Genomic DNA, 19983 nt, shown 5'->3' on the forward strand with positions numbered 1-19983 from the left:
TTAACATGTTTAACCCTATAAACGCCGTCCTTTTGCTTGCAACGACCGCTAGAGCTTTAGAACCGATACACACGCATACACACAGACCGATGTGTAAGAGCAACCCATAGATCTGTACTCTGCGGTCTCTAATTGCTGCGGTTGAGCTGCCTCGTTTCGTAACGGCAATTGCAAACTAAACTCCAGTCAAAGAACGCCGGAGGCAGTGCAAACTTGAATTATTTTAAAACGAGATCGCGATAAGTCTCGGGTCTTGAACGTTTGCCCTAGGCACCTATTTCTCTCTGCGGAGCTATGAGTCGTGTATATATATGTAGTTATGTACAATCTTACTCGGCGCATGTAAGTATCTGTACATGTATACGCATCGAAACGTTTCATTCCTTTCTCCGCTCGGTGGGCGAGAATTTCCTTCAATATTTGAACGGAACGATATTTTATTTGATGTTTATCATTTCGATTCCTCGTGGCAGTACGCGTCTACCATAGAGTTCTGCGGACTCGAGCAGTGGGGAGAGGAACATAAAAATTTTCTATGGTGGCTATTTAACCTTAACGCGAGAACAATGACGTTTCTTACCATTTTTCGAGAATTCTTGTCTTCAATCGAAAAACTACGAAAACTTCCCGAATTTGAGTACTGCCACTAAACGCTGGTCTCGTTCAAAAATAGGCGTCTTTGGCACGGGTTAAAGAAGTCGTGAGTCACGAAATGGATTTGAAGATCAGCCAAGTGCTAATGATGGCGCGTACTCGCTTAATTATTCTGGAATTGAATGCTCCCGTCGGGCTTCCTTCGAAAGAGAACGGGAGAGAGCGAGGACGAGCCTTCGGTTCTCGCTTGTTCTCTCAAGACAATGATCTTTGTGGGCCAGCGTTTGAGCAACATAAACATTTTTGAGAAAAAATATTCAAAACTTAAGAGATGAGCGTCCCGACGTTACTGGTCAGGATGCAAACTCTCGCAGGAAGTGTTCATATTTTCAAATAGAAAACTACCTCAAAAACTAACATCATGGTAAAAACCCATACGACGGTTTGACTATATAGAAATGGCAGCATACACATCACGAAGTTTGATCCTTATGGAAATATATTCTCACCCCAAGAACCTCTTGTACCTCTATAGATGAATGAACTTTCATTCTCCACTTGTACTTTCATTCTCCACCTGCACTAATTATCACGCAGAAAAAGTTTTGTAGGATCTGAAGACGCGTGGCAGCATCTCAGTGCGATATTAAAAAGCTCGGAGGTTCATTTTGTGAATTTCAAACTCTACCGTTACAAAATTAATCTTATTCGATGCTGAAGACACGTGCAGAATGGGCTGTAGAATAATTAGTTATAATACCCTGAGAGATTGGAAATTATCGGGCATCCTCTGGTAGCTTTATTGCCAAACAATAGACGCGTGAAGTTTTGCAGATCAAAACTATGCAAGCCAAACTATACACGCAAATTTCTCCTGTAACAGAAAAGCTTGAGGAAAATGCCTGATTAATTTACCAGCTTGAAAGGTATTTCGTGAATTATTTTTGAGTTCGAATTTCAACCAGTAATAAGTGTTTGATATCATTACCGCAGACGAATCATTATTTTTTTTGCTCGTCTCAATAAACTCGAGTTTTTGACACCAACGCAGTAAATGCTGTTACTGAATGAAAAACCCTTAATTCTATTAAAATGTGCATGCAAAGGTCAAGCTTGTTCCTTAACAAAGGGATTGTGTTTGAATGTGTACTTGACACTGGCGAAATAGAAGCTCCGTAGCTGAGGAACAGTGTGCCCGAAGGATGGAGGTAAGAGATTGAATGAGCGAGAGATACAGCGTTGCAAAGCTGCTGAAGAAAGTGAGCCTCGGCTAGAAGCTTTGCCGTATAATACACGTTACTCCCACTCCTGGATTCGCCTCCTGTTGTGTGCACAGCCCGTGCTCAACGGGAATGGATTATTGCAAGGCGCTCTATTTAGAAGCCCGAAAAGGGAAGGGGTAGCCAGTGCGTCTCAACAAGGCCAGTACTTCGCCGTTAACTTTGGATTGGGAAGTTACCCGATCGTGTGATTGCGTTCGCAAGGGAACTTTAGTTCTGCCAAAGAGAGTTGGAGAAAGATAGAAAGATATATGGATAAAGAGGGAAGTGAGGTATATAAGGGTTTTTCATTGCCAATACTCTCCTCTTATACACCAAGCCATGCGCACATCCACCAACATTACCTCGAGAAACCTTCTCCTTCGCGAGATCTTAGTGCAAAACTTTGCTCGTGAGCACAGAAGCACGACGAACAATCTGATTCCACTTATTGAGAGCATACGCGTGCGAATGAAACGAATAGGCTAAGGGCTATCGAAAACCGATTTCAAACTCTTCTCTCCCTGAGAAACCCTAATTATATCTCCTCTAGTTCCATTTAAATAAATATGACTCCCAATATGCTGCATACAAGTCACGGTAGAATTATATACGAGCAGCCCCATGCTCGCTCATCTTATAAGAAAGAACTGAAAAAGTTGTAATGGTAAAATATTTGACAGTATTTGATGTTAGGAATGATGGATGAATTAATTTTTTGCCTGGATTTTGTTGCACTTCATTATTCCTTCTAACACAATATGGTGTGCTCTACTTACCATTTTTTTTACACGACGACAATGGAACAGTTTTTCGCAGCATATTGTGTTTATGGTCGAATAGAAACTCGGTTCGAATATAAGTTTAGTGAAACGAAATGGTTCAAAATATTACGTTTGATGATTAACTTTCCAGTTGAATCATTTTTTCTGTTCTTACGGTTACTTAGAAATGTTTTGGTCATTTTTATTTCGGATATTCACGTTCGTGGAAACACTGGATCTAGCGCTTTAGAAAGAAATATCCAATGGTGAGATAGAAGTAATTGAAATATTTATTTGCACTCTTCGAGCAACTCGCAAAGTTGCTCGACTACATACCCTCGGTGCTTATCAGGGATTAATCCCACGGCACGATAAACTTTGCCGTGTTTAGAGAAAAAAGGTTTTTAGTTGATGGAATTCTAAACGGATGCTACAGAAGTATTAATAATTTAAGCAAGGCGTGCCAACTTCGTATCGCATGATACTGCAACAAAAGCTATCAGGAGCGACTAGGCTAGAAGGAAGGGCGGCTGCACTAGATATATACGTGACACAGGACGACGTTACTCCCTCTTCCGAACACCAAGGCTTCGCCCTAGGCATACATACATTATGCTAAGTCGACCATTACAGAGTGAAATATGTTTCGCGTGCCACAGTCAGTTGCTGGGCGTCGAGCTGGCTCTTTCTCTCTATCTCACTCTCTGCATTTGAGGTGTTACATTACGCAAGTTGTCGTCTACCGGTCTACTAGTTATTTGCAACCCTAACGACCACTAATTGGCATTAGTCCTGAGAAGTTCGTGCTCGCGTCTCTCCGTTATACATTTTCGAGCCTCCGAGCGTCTTAACTGGAGTTCTAGATCGATCCCTCCGACCGTTCTCACTCCGAAACATAGTTGCCAGAATTATGAACAGCATTCTAAGAAATCTTAAGGTGTATTATCTTCGAAGTTACATACGCTTAAGAGACAATCAATGTTGTTTCGCAAAGTACACGCAGGTATGCATTCACCGTTTATCCTGTTTCAGTTGTGGGCCAACTTGAAACGAACTAGTCAAGTGATCCTCCAGTGATATGAATTCTGTTACGTCAATCGAGAGTAGTAATCACTTACGTAAGCATCGTAAACGTGGAATAGTCATTTAGAAAAAGAATTTCCATTTTTGACCAAGTGGAACTGGTGCTGGCATTGGAGTAACTGAAATCTCCCAACATATAATGTTCTGAGAAGCAATTGGTGCTTCTATACATTTTTAAAATGATCCGAGATAAATTTTCTTAGATCAAGGTCTCAGATAAGAATAAAGAAAATGTTGGTTCAACCGCTCAATTCGATTCTCCCGTTGGATTTCGAAATGGGACTTTACGAAGATGTTACTGCTCCTTACAAGTTGCCACAACGGGATATTACAGCATCGATATTCTAATAAGTACACTTTAAGGATAAGTTATAGATAAGGTGGGAAGATGTGGGTTATGCAGAAGGGCACTTTCGTCGAGTCACCAAGCAAAGTTCCGGATAAAGTCCTTGGTGATAGTCGGCCATGTCCCCGCCGCGTGACCCGTTGTGTGACTTTCGCTTTTGTTGCTCCTCGGTTTACCATTGAACTAGAAGCTATAGGAGTCGAGGGCGTGTCGCTTTCTGTGGAAATAGCGATCCAACCAGATGCTAAGCACGAACTTTCCTTACCCGACGAGCAAAATGTCACAAAAGTTTGGATCTACGTGACTGCATGGTGAAAATTTTCCAAGTATTAGCTACGATGAAGCACAGATATCGTAGTATGGTTTAGGGAATATGGAAAGCAGCGTTCCCAGACTTACAAGTTTTAACTTCTAAAACTAATTCAAGGACATCTAAGGCGACAGGACGATATGAGGTGAACATTGTTTCTCCTGCTTCCAGACTACGTATGATTTTCACTTCGGATTCCCAAACAATCTAGGTCTACTCAGACAAGGTTCTTTACACAATATTAAATTTATTCATTAATAAATTTTGTTAACTCGCTGGACGCTGGCCGCTATGTGAAAAATGTTGGTCTGCTTTCTATGGGTTATGATTAAATTCCGAAAGAATTTTAATCTCTCTTATTCCAACATTCTTGTCTACATCAAAATGGCCCTCCCCCTACTCTTTTACATCTTTCATTTTTTAATTTTGTCCTGATTTCATAAGGATCTGATTGAATAGTGGAGACAGTATTCTCACTATTTTGAGATTAATATTAATTTTCTCTATAAAAAAAATCTCCCTTTGCTTTATTATTAATCGGTACCAAACGAAAAAATCTCTCATATTTTTTAATCCCCTCTTTGCTTGTCTCCTCGTCTGTTTCGCTTCCTCAATCGTCGATATTTTATCCGGATTTTACATCGTTCTAGCACAAAGCAGATCCGAAAAAGCATATAAACGAAGAATAAGAGATTAATAAGGAAGACGACTCGAGCTCGTATTTTCATCCTTTCATATAAATTACCAATATTTCCTGTTACTTGCTCCCACGTTCAATGATGTACTCGACCATTCATCGTTATATTCTTGGTCCTATACCGCGCCCCGTACCCACTTATAGAGCTCAATTTTTCACTGCACATCAGAAGCTCTTGTTCAATCGTTGAATCGTGAATTTCGCGGACTTCATACTTTATGAACAAGCCCCTGATCATCGAAATTATGATATCCGTGCATCAATATAGAGCAACGAGATAAATTCTTCTTAGTATTCAAAATGGATCTCCGTTTCCGCATATTTTTTCGTAATGAAAAATTCGAGCATTTTTCAAATATAGTGCAGTAGCACCAAACTTTTTTTCCATCGAATTCGTCAAATGTGAGAGACCAACTCGGTCCAGTGGATAACTGCTGAATTTATTGCATCACATCCCGGTGCAAGGTAATCCCTGGGTCGTGTGAGATATTACAGGAATGAAAATTCACTCTCTGCTTTGGACGTAGAAATATTGGAAACGGTTTCCGTCCATTAATAATGCTTTAGCCGACAGTCGTCCTGTGATTCTCTATATCCCTCAATACTGTGCGGACTCACTGTGTTCGTCAAGTGAATCTTATAGAGCATTTTGGAAGATGATTATACAAGCAATCGCGAGGAACTTGATAGAATCCTTCTAGTCGGCAACCAAATGATGGAGGACATCAATAATCCGATTATTCGATTGCCTAATCAATGAAAGCAACGTCAGTTTCAAATCGTAATGTCAACTTGCGTAATGCCTGTTCGACTTGGTACGCTATACTTTTCAGGCTTCTAAATATAATGTACAAAAGTTTGAATCATCGATGGTACTCAGCGCAAAAGCTTTTGCGATGGATAACCAAGATCTTTTCTTGAATATTAAGGAGCTGCAGGGAGAGGAGATCTGAGCTTGTCGACGCCCTGATTTTAGATTCTGGACAGGAGCTTTCTGGGTATAAGTTCTGTCGGAGAACGCTTCCTTGCTTCTCAGCAGAGACTCTCTGGATATCACCTTAGCGTCGACGTGAATAGTACGATGGATAGGTAGACCAGGAAGTTTGAGACGGAGCGAGCGAGCGATAGGAAGGGTGTTAAGGCAGTCCAACGAAGAAGGGAATATTGTGAATTCTCTCTGAACTTCGCCAATTTCTTGTTCATATTCACAACCTTCGTACTATTCTCAACGGTTGTGTTCAACATACGTCCAGTTACTGGACTTTCGAGTGTAAATAAACAGACATATTTGTATGCAAATTCACAAGAATTTTCATCAAGCTGCTTCCAAGTATCGTGCACCCACACGCCTTCGATCGAAGATTTATACAAGTTTTACGGCACCGTCCGTCCAAGCTATTACCAATGAAAAATCACAAACTCGTAATTAACTTAATAAATACAGATTTATGTACATTTTGCATAAAAATAGTTGAACGCGCGCATATTTAAAGCGATGAATGCAAAGTTTCCAAAGCGTATCTCGCAAGCTGTCAGGTTTAGTGACTCGAGTTATACGTTCGACCATTTCGAATTCAGAATTCATTTCATTCTGACAGCCCGTCGAAACGTACTGATAAACAGAACGATAAAAGTTTTTATACATATATTCATTTTATAAGCTTGCATTGTTCGCATCGGCGATTCGACCGATTGTTTTCAACCAGGGCTGCTCATATTGTCTACGACCCGTAAACGAGACGCCCAAAAGAAATACGAAACACGGTGAAATAGCGAAATAGGAAGCATCTGAAAGGAGAATATAGAGGTTTGATCGGAGGGATGGGAACTGCTCACGTTTTGCCGTTGCCAGACGTATTTCAGTCGTGAAAATACCGATTTGGCATGGGATTCGGGCAAACTAGAGTCTCGTCTTCCGCGCGATTTGAGAGGCCGTATCAGTCGTGCGGTTTTCGTTCTCTTTCACTTCACCTCACCTTCAACCTAAATTCTACTAGTTTTCCTATCGTCCGCGTGTACACTTGGTTAATCGAGTCTTTCCTCCGTCTTCCTGGCCTCCGTTCGCTCATGAAACGGCATTACGTTCGAATTTGTTACTTTTTTGAAGCCAGAAAGAGGCTAAGAGGGAAGGAGCCTCGTTCTCGCTCCAAACTCTGTAATTTTCATCCCACGTAAACTCCCTTAAAAAACACGATGAAACGTTGTTCGATAATTGGAAGGAAGAGAGAGACGACAAAGCATAAAATATCATCGCAAAAAGTTAATTTTCTGTAAAATGTCATTGAACCACGTCACGTGTGAAGAAAAATGGATTTTCCAAGAATTTCTGTGAACGACTATTGTACAGGAATGGAAGAAGCCTGCGTTAGCAAAATCGGGTTCTAAAAGCCGATGTGGTTCACCTCCGTTCTTCCCTTATCCTCGTACGCTTTGTCTCCTTTTTTTCCATCTCGTGTACTCTCGCACTCCTTTTCAATAGCTCGCAGGATTCCGGTCGACTTATCGACAAATGAAACGGAAAAATTCAATTTGGATTCTCCCTTTTTTCGGCGCGTATATCGAGCCTTCGTGTCGCCAGAAAACACTACAGCCAATATATATTTATAGGGACTCGACGATGCTTGGCTAGCAAGCAGAGCTTACCACCATCTTCGGTACACGCACGCACACGTAGTGACATATCTGACGCAGAGAAGAATGTTGAATCGACATCTGAGAAACGGTACTGTTGTATAAACCTCGTCGTTGTTCCCACTCTTTTGTTTGCAACGGATAACACACGTATACGTTCTTTCGCGACGCGCGAAGACAAGCCGCTTATATTCTGTTTTTCGGTTTAACTCTACACCGCGACACGAACACTTTATAGGGGAACTATAAATCGTCGTTTCGCGGTGAAGGTACTTTTCCTGTCGCGATCCCTATCAAACGCATGTTGCCCCATGTCGTCGAACTCTCACCTACAAAAAGTATCTTCCGAGAAAATCTCAGCGCAGGGGAAGATACACAGACTTCAATGGGTAACGCGAAATGTTCACTAGTGTTCGTTTCTTTCCTTCAAATCCATACGGTATACACTCCAGTAGAATTCTACTCGCTTTGCAATTTGCCATTTTACTTTTACGGAGGAGAGAACTTCGAGAAGATGCAGTCGAACCAGTGGCACAAAGGAATCAAAGCGGCTTCACTGATTATGAATGGATAAGAGATGCTAAAATGGACAAAGACCGTCGCAAAATGCCGGGAATATACCTGCCAGCAACATTAAAACAGTTTCGTTCGTCTTTTCGCGCTCGATGTGATGAAATAAGTAATGAAATGTTGAATCCTCGCTGCGCAATACAATTGCAGCCTCGACTCTGAATGCCTTGGGCGTTGTCGGGGGAAGCCTACGAGGCCTAATAAACCGGAAATACGAATCTCTGCCGTGGGCATATACTATTTAAATGATTTATCACGTTCGCGTCAATGGTCGAATAGTGTGGCCAATTAAGTATATCGACCACGTAAGGCTTTCGTGGATCACAAAGAGAAAGGGGCTTGCCAAGTCATCAAGCCTCGAATAACGCGTCGTTCCTGGTCCAGGACCGTTTGGGAAAATAAACCGAGAGAGGGGAAAATAAATAGCTGTTGAAGCTACATGCGGCATGGTAACAGCGGTGTTATGTATATAGGAAGAGAGAAGGAATGGACTTATAGCGAACCGAGCGATATAGATGGCCTACCCACACAAACAAGAGAGCTCAAACACGGCGTAAGGCACGGGGCTGCTGGCTCGCTTCTCTGCTACATGTTATACCGAGTCTCTGGTGTGCTGCGTCAGCGGGAGAATTATAACATTGCCGGGACGAAGGAGCAATTTCCTGTCGAAGGTTGCCGATTCTGGATGGTCGGTCTCGGAGCGACCTTTCATGACTGATGTATATATATATATATAATATATATGTGCACATTGGCCTCCCTTATTTCGCGTTCTCACGTACGACTAGTGTACAGTTTGCTGTAGTACAGACGAGAGTACCAACATAGCTGAGTTCACGATGAATTTTGTGGTTGTATAGCATCCACTTGTACGTGTATATGAACGCGAGTCCATTGCTATAGGTAGCTTCGCTATAGTTGTTGGCAGCGGTTTCGTTGGGTAGAAATAATCGGTGGAAATGCTGCTTCTCCGGGGAGGATTCTTGATGGTGATGGTCGTGGTTGGCTCCGCGTTCGTCGTCCTTGCTTGGAAGGACAGGTCGATAAAGAGGAACGAGGAAGTAGGGTTGAATGTTGAGGGGGCTGAGGGAGCTCCACCAGCTCGGTAATGCTGCCGGACGCTCCGATGAAGCTGTATAGCTAAATCCACCGGAGCAGGGACTCGAAAACGCCGGAAAGGGAATAGTAGCTGGTGCTCTGCAGCGGCAGCACAACCAGCCAGTACCACCATCCCCTGTTCGAGTAGGGACACAGGCATCGTCCTGGTTCGCTATGGGCTCCCTCGACCGGCAGGACAATAGACCTCTTCAACTACCCTGACCGGTGTACTCGACGTCGCAAACAAGCTCCTCTCGCTCATGGCACACGCCATAACGGATTTTTTCGTCGTTGCGACGTCGTCCTTATATCTATTGCTTCTCACGATCAGTGGACAGAGTTATCCTTCGTTGAAATCTCGAAAAATCCTCTCGTGTAAGTAGGCACAATTCAGACCTGCATCTATTTCGAGGATTTTTGTTCTGCAAACTTCACGCATTCGCATACGCTACTGGAGATATTCTAAATGCCAGTTATTCTCATAATCCATGGTGTGGTCTCGTTGATGCCGATGCCAACTGTTTCATATACTATTCGTGGAGAGTGACAGCCTCTAAAGAGTCATCGCTTTCTCTCCGCCAGACAAGTACTTTTTTTTACTGTAAAACGTTGTGTGGTTTTACAGTATCATCAAGAGAACCCGCTCGGGTAGGGAAAGAGCGAAAATGAGAATAATTAAATATGCCGAGGTTTAAATGTTGAGATCAAAAGATCATCCTTTGCTTTGAAACTCATACGTTACGTGTACAGTATAAACATGTAAATTATATGTCGTAATTTTGAAAACTGAGAATTCTTGGGTATGAAAACGCTTTGAGGTTTGCATACGTACTTTTCCTCGGATATCATGACATCACGGCACATTGCTGTGCTTCTGAAAATCACCGTTTCACGTATTTTCATGAGCGTATCATACTCTGATGCTTTGTTATATGAATTACATTAAATAGAATTTTATTGTCGTTTCTAATAACATCTGAGTGAAAGAAGCATTTGCCTCCTCGATTTTGGCTTCCATTTCTCGTCAATTAAAGAAATGTACACTGAAATGGACGATAAATAGTCCATTGAAAAATCAATAGCAAATCATTATGTTTTTATTGGTTAAATAATGATTCTAATGGCTTGTCCTATCTCTTGTTGATTGCAGAAGAGCAATCTTGACGAATCCGGATCTTTTAGCGAGCTCGCCATGGTATCCTTTGCTGTTGGAAAATGATTTTTGGGGCACGCCATTGCGAGAACGAGGCTCGCACGGTAGTTATCGGCCACTCTGTGTGGCTACCTTTCGTCTGAATTATCTTCTCGGTGGTCTTGATCCACGAGGCTATCACTTCGTCAACGTAATTCTTCACGCTGCGTGTACAGGGCTCGTCGTACGAGTCGCTAAGAAGGTCTGTTTAAATCACATTTATAATCCACTTATCATCTCAATTTTAACGAAACTTACATTCGAACGTTGCTACAATGAAAGTAATTTGACTTATAAAAGAAATAACCAATGATCCCGAATGCCAAAGCTAATCCTTCTTTTCGATAATACACCGTGTTAAAACCACATTTTCCTCGTACAAAGTATTCAAACGAACGTAACGAAAAACACCTTTTTCAGAGCCCTTTGGTGACATAAGTTCGTGGTGGAATTGGTTTTTTTTTTTTTTTTTTTATTCATTCAAAGTCTCGATGAATCCAGCCGAGAGAACATAGTAATTGGTTTGACCGACGGTAGTGGTGTGCAGCTGTGAGACTACTATCATATAAAGTCATAAAACGGTAGCCGTGGCAACAGATGTACCGATAGCCATGTCCAAGGCCAATATATCATAATCGGATAATATCGATAGCCTGTTATGGCGTATTGCATATGGCCGAGCTACGCTATATTCAATTCCATTGCATATTCCACTGTAGCAGCATTCGATAAATAAAAGAAAAAATGTATAACTGTAACGAATACCTGAAAAGTGCGTACAATTCTCCAAAGCTCGAATCCAAAGCATTCGGTTAATTGAAAAATAACGATCCCTGACGAACGACTGAAAGTCAACTTTGGTATATCATTCAGTGAATTGCAACCGTTTTCATGTGGGGCGTAAATGGACTCAGGTGATTGAATTCGGTCACGTTAACTGATAATTAATTAAAACATTACCTTTGCTGGTTATGTTGATGACTGTATTATGGTTATTATGACTTGAAGCAACATTTCGTCTCAATGTAACTGTAATGACGTTACCTAATTGAAAATGTTTTTGATCAGAATGAAAACTGGAGCAAGTCAACCATGAATGTAATCAATTCGGTAAACCCCGTTCAAAAATTTTCATCGAAAACGGAAGAAGTCAAATATGTTTCGAAATATCAATGAATTGTTTTTTATTCACAGGTACTGCCCGGTCGGAGTTTGGCTCATGCCATAGCCGGGCTCTTATTCGCCGTGCATCCGATTCACAGCGAGGCAGTGGCTGGTATCGTTGGTCGTGCAGATCTTCTTGCTTGCTTGTTAACTCTGGTCGCTTTTCTCGCGTACGTTGGTCACTGCAACGAAAGGCGGCCACCATTGCCGCTTTTTCTGGCCCTACTTTCCTCTCTTCTGGCGACCCTTGCGAAAGAGACTGGAATTTCGTCGCTCGCCCTTTGCCTGCTCTGGGAATTCTGTCACGGGGAACCAACGAGCCGCAAGGTGAGACCGTTATTTCTATCCTTGTTAAAAGAAATGATGAAATTAATTATTTCACTCAGTCCCTTTCCTATTTCATACTCAATCGAACCGCCCCACCTTCCTTTTTTATTGCGACGATAATCTTCGAGAAATATCTCGCCCCGTTCGAGTCGAAGGCAACTCGAAGTGTATATTGGATGAAAATGTATTGGATATTCTCGCGTCTTTATGGAATGACGAGAAATACGAGACCACATTTGCCTGGATAGTGAAGGGACGAGAATGTTTTCCCAGAAGCTACCCTGCACAGTCGTCTTACTGGCTATGGTCGATTCTATGATGCAACGCCAACGTTTTGCAACGACGAACTAAAACCGCTGAGCATTTACAGAGCCTTCTCTTCCTATCGTCTATCTCTGTATTTATGTAACTTACTGTTAGAGACAGCGAATTGATGCACGACTTGCTTCGACGTAGTCTCGAGTCGTTTTATATTTTTCTTTCTTTCTCTCTCACATACAAGTTGCTGAAGGAGCCTTGATATCCTTACCTTTCTCAACACCACGCTCCCGAGATCTACGTTGGTCCTTCGCTTTTCCCACCAAACTGTATTCGCTTGCACCGGCTGTATTAGACGTCTCGTATGATGCACGTCTCTCCGTGCTCCTTCTTTAGCGTTCACACTACTCGTTTTTTTTTTCTCGTCTCCATACCGTTTGCCTACATATTGGAGACATGCCAAGCGCTCACAACCCCCCCTAAAATTCTTCCTTATTCGCCAATATATCGATATGTATCTCCATGTACGCGTCGTATATCTATCTAGATACGATGAAAACCTGTACAACCGAATAAGCATAGCAAGATATAAGAAAAAATGATTATAAAAATACAGCTATGTAGTTATAGCGTAGAATAGAAAGTCTTATTTTCCGGTTCCAAGAGTTCGCCTTAGTTCTTTCAATCTTTTTGTCCTCGCCGCCTATATACATTTAGAAGCTCACAGCCCTGGGGCAAACGTCTGATGTGGCGGCGACGTTAAACCTCTCCACCATTCTCGTTTTCGTCGTCTTAGTGTGTAGTCTTCGCCTCTTCGCTATCTGAACAAACGTTAAGCCCTTAGGGCCCTCCGGCATTCAGAGAGAGAGAGAGAGAGAGAGAGAGAGAGAGAGAGAGAGAGAGACCTAGATTCTTCTTCCGTGTGGAGAACACTTTTTCGTAACCGCAATCGTATACGTACCGCGTCTACTCGTCAACGAAAAATTGCTTCGGGGTTGCTCGGGATATTTCTTTCTAAATCGTCGCTGCACAAGTTCCTCAGGCGCTATCATTGTCACACCTCTACAACTGACAACGTTAAAAATCGTTGAAATGTCTGGATAAATAAATGAAGCTATTTTTTTACTTTCGAAGATACTAACAAGTGATTTCATATGAAACATTAGTGTAACCCAGTTTCGAATGTACTATCTTTACCTGCAGAAACAAGTCTCCGCAATATTCAGGATATCAAATTTTTCATGAGCTCCAAGCAACGGAGGTCTCATTCTTAAATAATCCAACCTGACCGCAGACGCCTGTCGCCCTTCCAAAAAAATTTGGATTGCCGGTTCTGGCGGTTGTACAATTCCTTGATCCAACCCAATGATAATATCTTTCCCATAATTGAACTTCCCGAAGTCGATAATGACGGACTATTCTGCTTCTTGGTTTTCAGGAAAGAGCCAAAAGCTGGCCACGTAATCGCAGCATCGGCATCATAACCAGTGGACTTTTGTTGCTGCTGGTTGGAAGACTGAAAATTGGTGGAGCGACGACGCCGGAGTTTGCAAGCGCTGATAATCCAACAGCCCGACACCCATCGAGGCTAACCCGTGGTCTGACATTTCTATACTTGCCAGCAGCGAGTGCGAGGATGCTTTTGTGCCCGAGTATCCTCAGTTTCGATTGGTCGATGGACGCAATACCTCGTATTACCGGCTTCGATGACGTGAGAAATTTGGAATCTGTTTGCTTGTACTGCACACTTGCGATAGCCGGTGCCTGGGTGGTCCGTAGATTACGAGCCAATCGTTCGACGGTCTATGACAAATTGTTTTGCGCTCCACGGGCTTCATCGAGATGTCCTGTTTGCACTGGACGGAGAAACGGTGGCTGCCACACCGACGGCTGCCGCGCAGCCAACAACAACAACAACAATAATAACAACGGCCCTGGCGATTGTTACTGCTCGAAAAGGGCCAGTCTTGCCAAGGAGGAACTATCGTCACGAACGAAAGCAGCTACCGCAGTAGCTACGTCATTGGGCTTCCTTACGATACCCTTTTTACCCGCTAGTAATCTCTTTTTCTACGTGGGATTCGTCATTGCCGAGAGAATTTTGTATCTTCCCAGTGTCGGTGCTTGTCTCTCGGTAGGAGCTGGCATCGCCGGGACATACAGAATCGCGAGAAGAACATCTAAATCCCGAGGTCGTGTCGTCCTTGCCATCACAGCGTGTCTTCTGGGTCTTATGGCCGCCAAAACACTGAGGAGAAATCTTGACTGGTACGACGAGGAGAGTCTCTACAGATCGGCACTCCACGTCAACCCACCGAAAGGTTGGCACCATTTTACACTTCAACAATGTTGAATCTCAATAAAAATCTGCATAAGATTATTTCAAATCGTCGTTGGCAAATCACCTTCAATCTAAACGCTCCATTGGACGGCTGGCAAACATTTTTGACATTCCATCAGGAACCGCGTTAATTTTTAATTATCCAGGGATGCGGAATAGAAATGTCACGATTACAAAATATTTAAATATCTCTCATGCTCTCGAATACAACGAAAACTCGCTCGATAAATTCATTGTAAAGTACAGCAATGGTCGATCACTCGACACGCTCATCTCGTTAGACTTGTTTCCTGTTTCTTTTCGTTGCCTCTCCCGTTGTAACACATATAAATACTTCGTTAGCGTTATGAAATAACGCGTCATAAAGAACGGCTGCGCGCGGGTGGTTGGCGGCTTTTCACGAGTTGCAAGGCGATTAAACCCGTTTACAAATGGCCGAGGGGGAGGAGAAAGAGGAAGAGAGAAAATGGGATGCGGTGTTTTCTGCTCTCCGAGACATTATTTACGAGGCAGCGTCACGTCAGACGAGGCAAAGCCCTGGTGGACGACGAATTCTCAGTAGTGTTAGGATGCCCAAGAATACTGTATACAACTATACGAAGGTGTATGCAACGCGGTCGTATGAACAACGACAGGGGTTGTGTTACGGACGGTATATTGTTTTTAATTTTCTCGACGAAGCCCGCCCGCCGGTGAAGAACGGGAGTTCGTATCAACAAGAGGTGGTCACGCGAAGTGAGCCTCCGACGCCACGCCGGCGTATTTTAATTGTCGCGCGACAGAAATTGCGTGTTACCGTGTTAACAGGGTTGCTTCGCTTCGGAAAATAAATTTACATTTTGTTGGCTCAGGTCGCGGAGCTGCCGGACATTCTCACTTTTTTTCTATCTCATACTTTTTCGCTGTCCTCATTTTCTTCTCTTGCGTTGTGCCGTGTGTTTGCCATACCGCGGGAGCAACTTCCGCGAAGACCCGTACTTTTGTGCCCCCGTGATAAGAAAATCCGTTAATCCAACTGCGCGAGCTTGCGTGAAGCTCTTCAAAATTATTGGCTAGCTACGAGGATTTAATGTCTTTTTTACCATATTTTCACCAACTTTTTTACTGCTTCTATTTACATTTTAATAGCAGCTATCTTTTTGCACTCGCTCGCCCGTATGTGAGCGGGTACACGCTTCTCTATGCTTCAACTAGACTCGTGGCAAATGAGAAACGTGCGCAATTTAAAATCCCATCACAGTGCGTCGCCATACGAAGGTGATTACAAACACCAATTTCTATGTCCCTATGTTTTCACCAGGATTAATTAAAACCCCATCGCGTCATAACACTCACATTTTTATTTTTTTCTTCACTCACAGCATACGGGAATCTTGGAAGTGTGCTCAGCGCACAGGGCCGCGTTGCTGAAGCGGAAGAGGCATTGGTCCAAGCTCTTCGCTATCGACCTAACATGGCAGATGTCCATTACAACCTGTGAGTACAAACAAAAATTCATTCATCCATCCAATCTTTCTCGTTATCAGGCTTTCTTCAAACAAAATACAAATGACGATCAAAAAAATATCTGCTTCTTCGAAAACAGTGTTTGCTTGTCTCGTTCAACATAATCGGGGTCTGACTAACTATTTTTATATCAAGTGTAAAGAGACATTTTCGTATTAACCACATTCCATCTCCCTCGAGCGTATGTCTAACGTACGCGAGTGAACAAATTTTTTTAAAAAATACGAACGCCGTCGAAAAATCTGAGTTGCACAGGACTCCGTCGTGGCCTATTTTAGTGAGGCAGAAGGGACGAAGAAATCCGAGAGGCAAAATCGACTCCTCTTTCTTCTTTTCACACCCGATAATATTCGAAACTCGACAGTAGAGTAGAGGGATACACGTACGTGAAATCGGGAAGATATGGAGCGTGGTATATATTCAATGGGTCGTCTATGTCCTCTCACATCGTTACCCAACCCTTTATCGAACAGCGCACGGTTAGCTATATATCTGTACAAGTATTTTCCGGCTTCGAGTGAGGGTGCCGCCATTCAAATTCAAGAGGATTATTTCTCTTGGTTTGGTAGTGAAGTGGCGAAAGAGACGTGTCGTCTTCGCGCGAAGCGCGCTATCTTGGGACCAATCGAGCGAACATATTCCTAGCAGAAGAGGTGTTCGCAAGGAAGCTACAGAAATAGATAGAGATGGATAGAAACAGGGAGAAAGAGGGAGAGTTATTCTCGAAATATAATCCCCGGCTGTGGAAGAGCCGAACGTATTATCAGCAGTCTAGTGGGAATTGCATTTTCCCATCGTCACGTTCTCTAGCCTTACCAAATGTCCTGGGATTCCGACGGCTGTCCATGTTGAAATGCCTACACTTCGTAAACCATATCGAATTCTCCAATTTCGAAGATTTATCCGTAGCACTGAATGAACGCAGGTTTACAAGATAACCCGATGGAGTTACGAAAATTTGAATTTGAAAACACTTCAGAAACTCTAGGGCCTTGCTAGACTAATCGAATACGAAAAGTTGCGGTTCATGGAACTTTTCAATCTAACATATTTCCCGTTGAATCAATTCCCTATTCCCTTGAAACGAAATCAAAATACGAATTATACAGTACCACGAAAATTTTAGTGTTTTGTTACGCACTCCAAGAATACCCGACTTGTTTCACCGATTGATCACTAGTCCAATCGACTCCAAGAAATCCTATCCAATTTTTTTTTAACTGCGAGAGAATACATAAATTCTGAAAAGCAGTGAGTTCGTTAGAGTTAGAAAGTTTCGTGCATATATAGATTGCATGGGGAGGGGGGGAAGGGTGTCTTGGATTAATGGGATATCTATACAGTGAAGAGCGTATTCTAACGTAGAATCTTAGTTGATCGGGTTAGAAGAGGGTGGAGAGGCAACGGAGTGGCAAGAGCCGCGGCCTTAGTCCTTGGAGTAAGGGGGGAGAAACGGCGGAAGCGCGCGCGCGAAGTCGATAAACCCACGCGATGGCGTCGTCTCTAGCTGCAAGCTCGCGATAAGCTCCCCGCGTGCTTCAGCCCCGCTGGCAACACGTTATATTACCGTGAGAGAAGTAGATATAGAAGGCGAGGGTCTAGGGGGTCGCTATATACGTGAGTGGATGGCCGGCAAGGCGTTACTCTCGTCTCTATATGTTGAATATTACTGTATCCATTATCTTGTCGGGTTAAAGCATTCTCACTTCCGTTCGCTCTATAAAGCCTTGTTCACTATCCTGTTGGCTACACAAGGACGTCTACTCTTGGCTATACACTTCAGCAACGAGAAGTCTACGTGGGGCATGAGATCGGACGTTCAAACAACAATGCCGATAGGGTGGGAACGGGGTTGAAAGCCAACCCTCTCAGCTGTGTCTGATCTTCTCACATTCTGTCCTCCCCCTCTCACTCTCTCTCTCTCTCTTTGTCCGGCTCTTTCTCAGCTATGTATATGTAGAGTTATTTATCCTTGAAATGAGCAACACGAATTCTCCACCGACCTCATGAGCAAGCACTCAAGAAATTACTACATGGACACGGAGATCTATTATATATTGGTTAATGACGAGCGAGGAACAGCCTTGACGATTTTGAGCCTGTGGTCCACTATCCAATCTCCCCTTCATAATCAGCTTGTACAGCGATTGAATTATGTTCTACACTTCGATCGATACAGCGCCATTGAACAGTCTCCGTTGTCCTGGTCATTGACGGAAGTAAAATTTGACACATTCCTGATACAGTTTGTCAAACTTATTGTCCAAAGTCACTTTGACATATGTTCATCAAACGGTTCCAATTGGATCTCGTACTTCGTCACTTGAAACACGTTTCCTGATATTCAAATTCGCTAATCATTTCCTCAACAAGTGTTGTGTCCGCGAAGATCGTCGCGAAGGGACGAGTTATCAAGGACGAGTGATTAAGGGATTAAGGCCAAAAGAGCTAAACTCCAACTCGATACTTTTACAACAAGTTAACAATAAGTTTATTTAAGAAGTTACAAATTCGAGGTTTTGTTGCCTCGAGACCAATCGTGTTACAACACAACAGACCAAATTAGTACTTGTATAAGCTCGTCTAAAGAGCAGTAATTGCCATGTCAAATACAAATACAATTTTGTCATTAACGTCAGAACCATCATCATTCTCTCAATCGTGTCCGAGCAGTACAAGTCCTCATCCATCAGTGAGCCCGAATAAGTATACAGTGGATGTTTATCCCGATGGATCACTCGTGTGCTGACATTTCGACGGAACGGGAGAGGATTACTTAAGACGAAGGAGAGCTAGAGAATAGTGAGAACGTCTTGAAGGAAGTCTCAATGTATATCCATCTCAATATACATACCCAGATATACGCAAAAGCGTGTTACGTTTGTGCTTTAGTGTCCAAGGATTGAACATCGGAATTGCAGGAAGTGGATCTATGCGAGATGCTGCAGGGATGCGCGCACAACTCTCGTAGATGAGAGGTGGCTGGTTGGTCAACGGTACGGGGGTGAATTTGCGAATGGTTGAAGGGTGAGGCGGAGCATTGGGGTGGGGGGATGATTCCGAATTGAATGGGAAATTGATGGGCTTCGGCCTGTCGACCGTGTATACGCGTATATCCTGTACGGAAGCGGAATCCGTTGTTCCCGTCGAGTGTATGTATACGAGAGCGCAAACTGGGATGTGTTCTCTCATTCTGTCTCCCTCTCTCTCTCTCTCTCTCCCTCGCTTTCTCTGCCAGCCACTCTTACTTTATCCATACCCTCAGTGTATTCCGGATGTCTATGTATAAGCAAGAACAGCACGATGGAGTTACGCCCTTGAGATTCGAAGCAATCGAAATATATGTGGAGGTGCGCATATACACAAAATGTGAGCGGTTGCAATGGTGTTGAGAATGATAAACTTGCGTTTGTACGGCGCGTATACATAGTTATATTCCCGTTTCGGATCCTCATCACATACATTTACATGCTGTATTCCTTGATGTACATAGAGCCATGTAAACAGCTACGTATACCAATGTGCGCTGCACATATCGTACGGCAATAAACACAAGGGCGTAGCTACACGTTTCAGCACGTGAAATTATGTCGGGTGGGCCCTTGCGATCCTACGGTTCAATATACCTATAAATATATAGTATGGCTAAATGTGTATTAGACGTAGGTGTTTGCCACAGAGCGAAAACCCGCACGACAACACCAAGCACTACTCTCGGCTCTGACCACTGGGATGTGTATAGGTGGCCGCCCACACTCTCTCATTTCTCACCACTCTCCTTCGCATATACACACAGACGCACAGCGGAGCCGATAAGCTTTGATTGTACGCCGTTGAGGTATT

The 19983-nt window shown here is 43.1% G+C and overlaps 1 protein-coding gene across 1 annotated transcript in view; it reads left to right on the forward strand.

Moving 5' to 3' along the window:
* Tmtc2 (Transmembrane O-mannosyltransferase targeting cadherins 2) overlaps positions 1-19983 on the forward strand; it is a 146747-nt gene that overhangs the window by 66687 nt on the left and 60077 nt on the right. Inside the window, exons 2-5 of the mRNA XM_043411689.1 lie at positions 10503-10746; positions 11739-12035; positions 13732-14614; positions 15996-16110. Of these exons, the coding sequence (XP_043267624.1) occupies positions 10503-10746; positions 11739-12035; positions 13732-14614; positions 15996-16110 (1539 nt within the window). The remainder of the gene's footprint in view (positions 1-10502; positions 10747-11738; positions 12036-13731; positions 14615-15995; positions 16111-19983) is intronic.

Source organism: Venturia canescens, chromosome 2, assembly GCF_019457755.1.
Source record: "Venturia canescens isolate UGA chromosome 2, ASM1945775v1, whole genome shotgun sequence".
NCBI classification, from domain to species: domain Eukaryota; kingdom Metazoa; phylum Arthropoda; class Insecta; order Hymenoptera; family Ichneumonidae; genus Venturia; species Venturia canescens.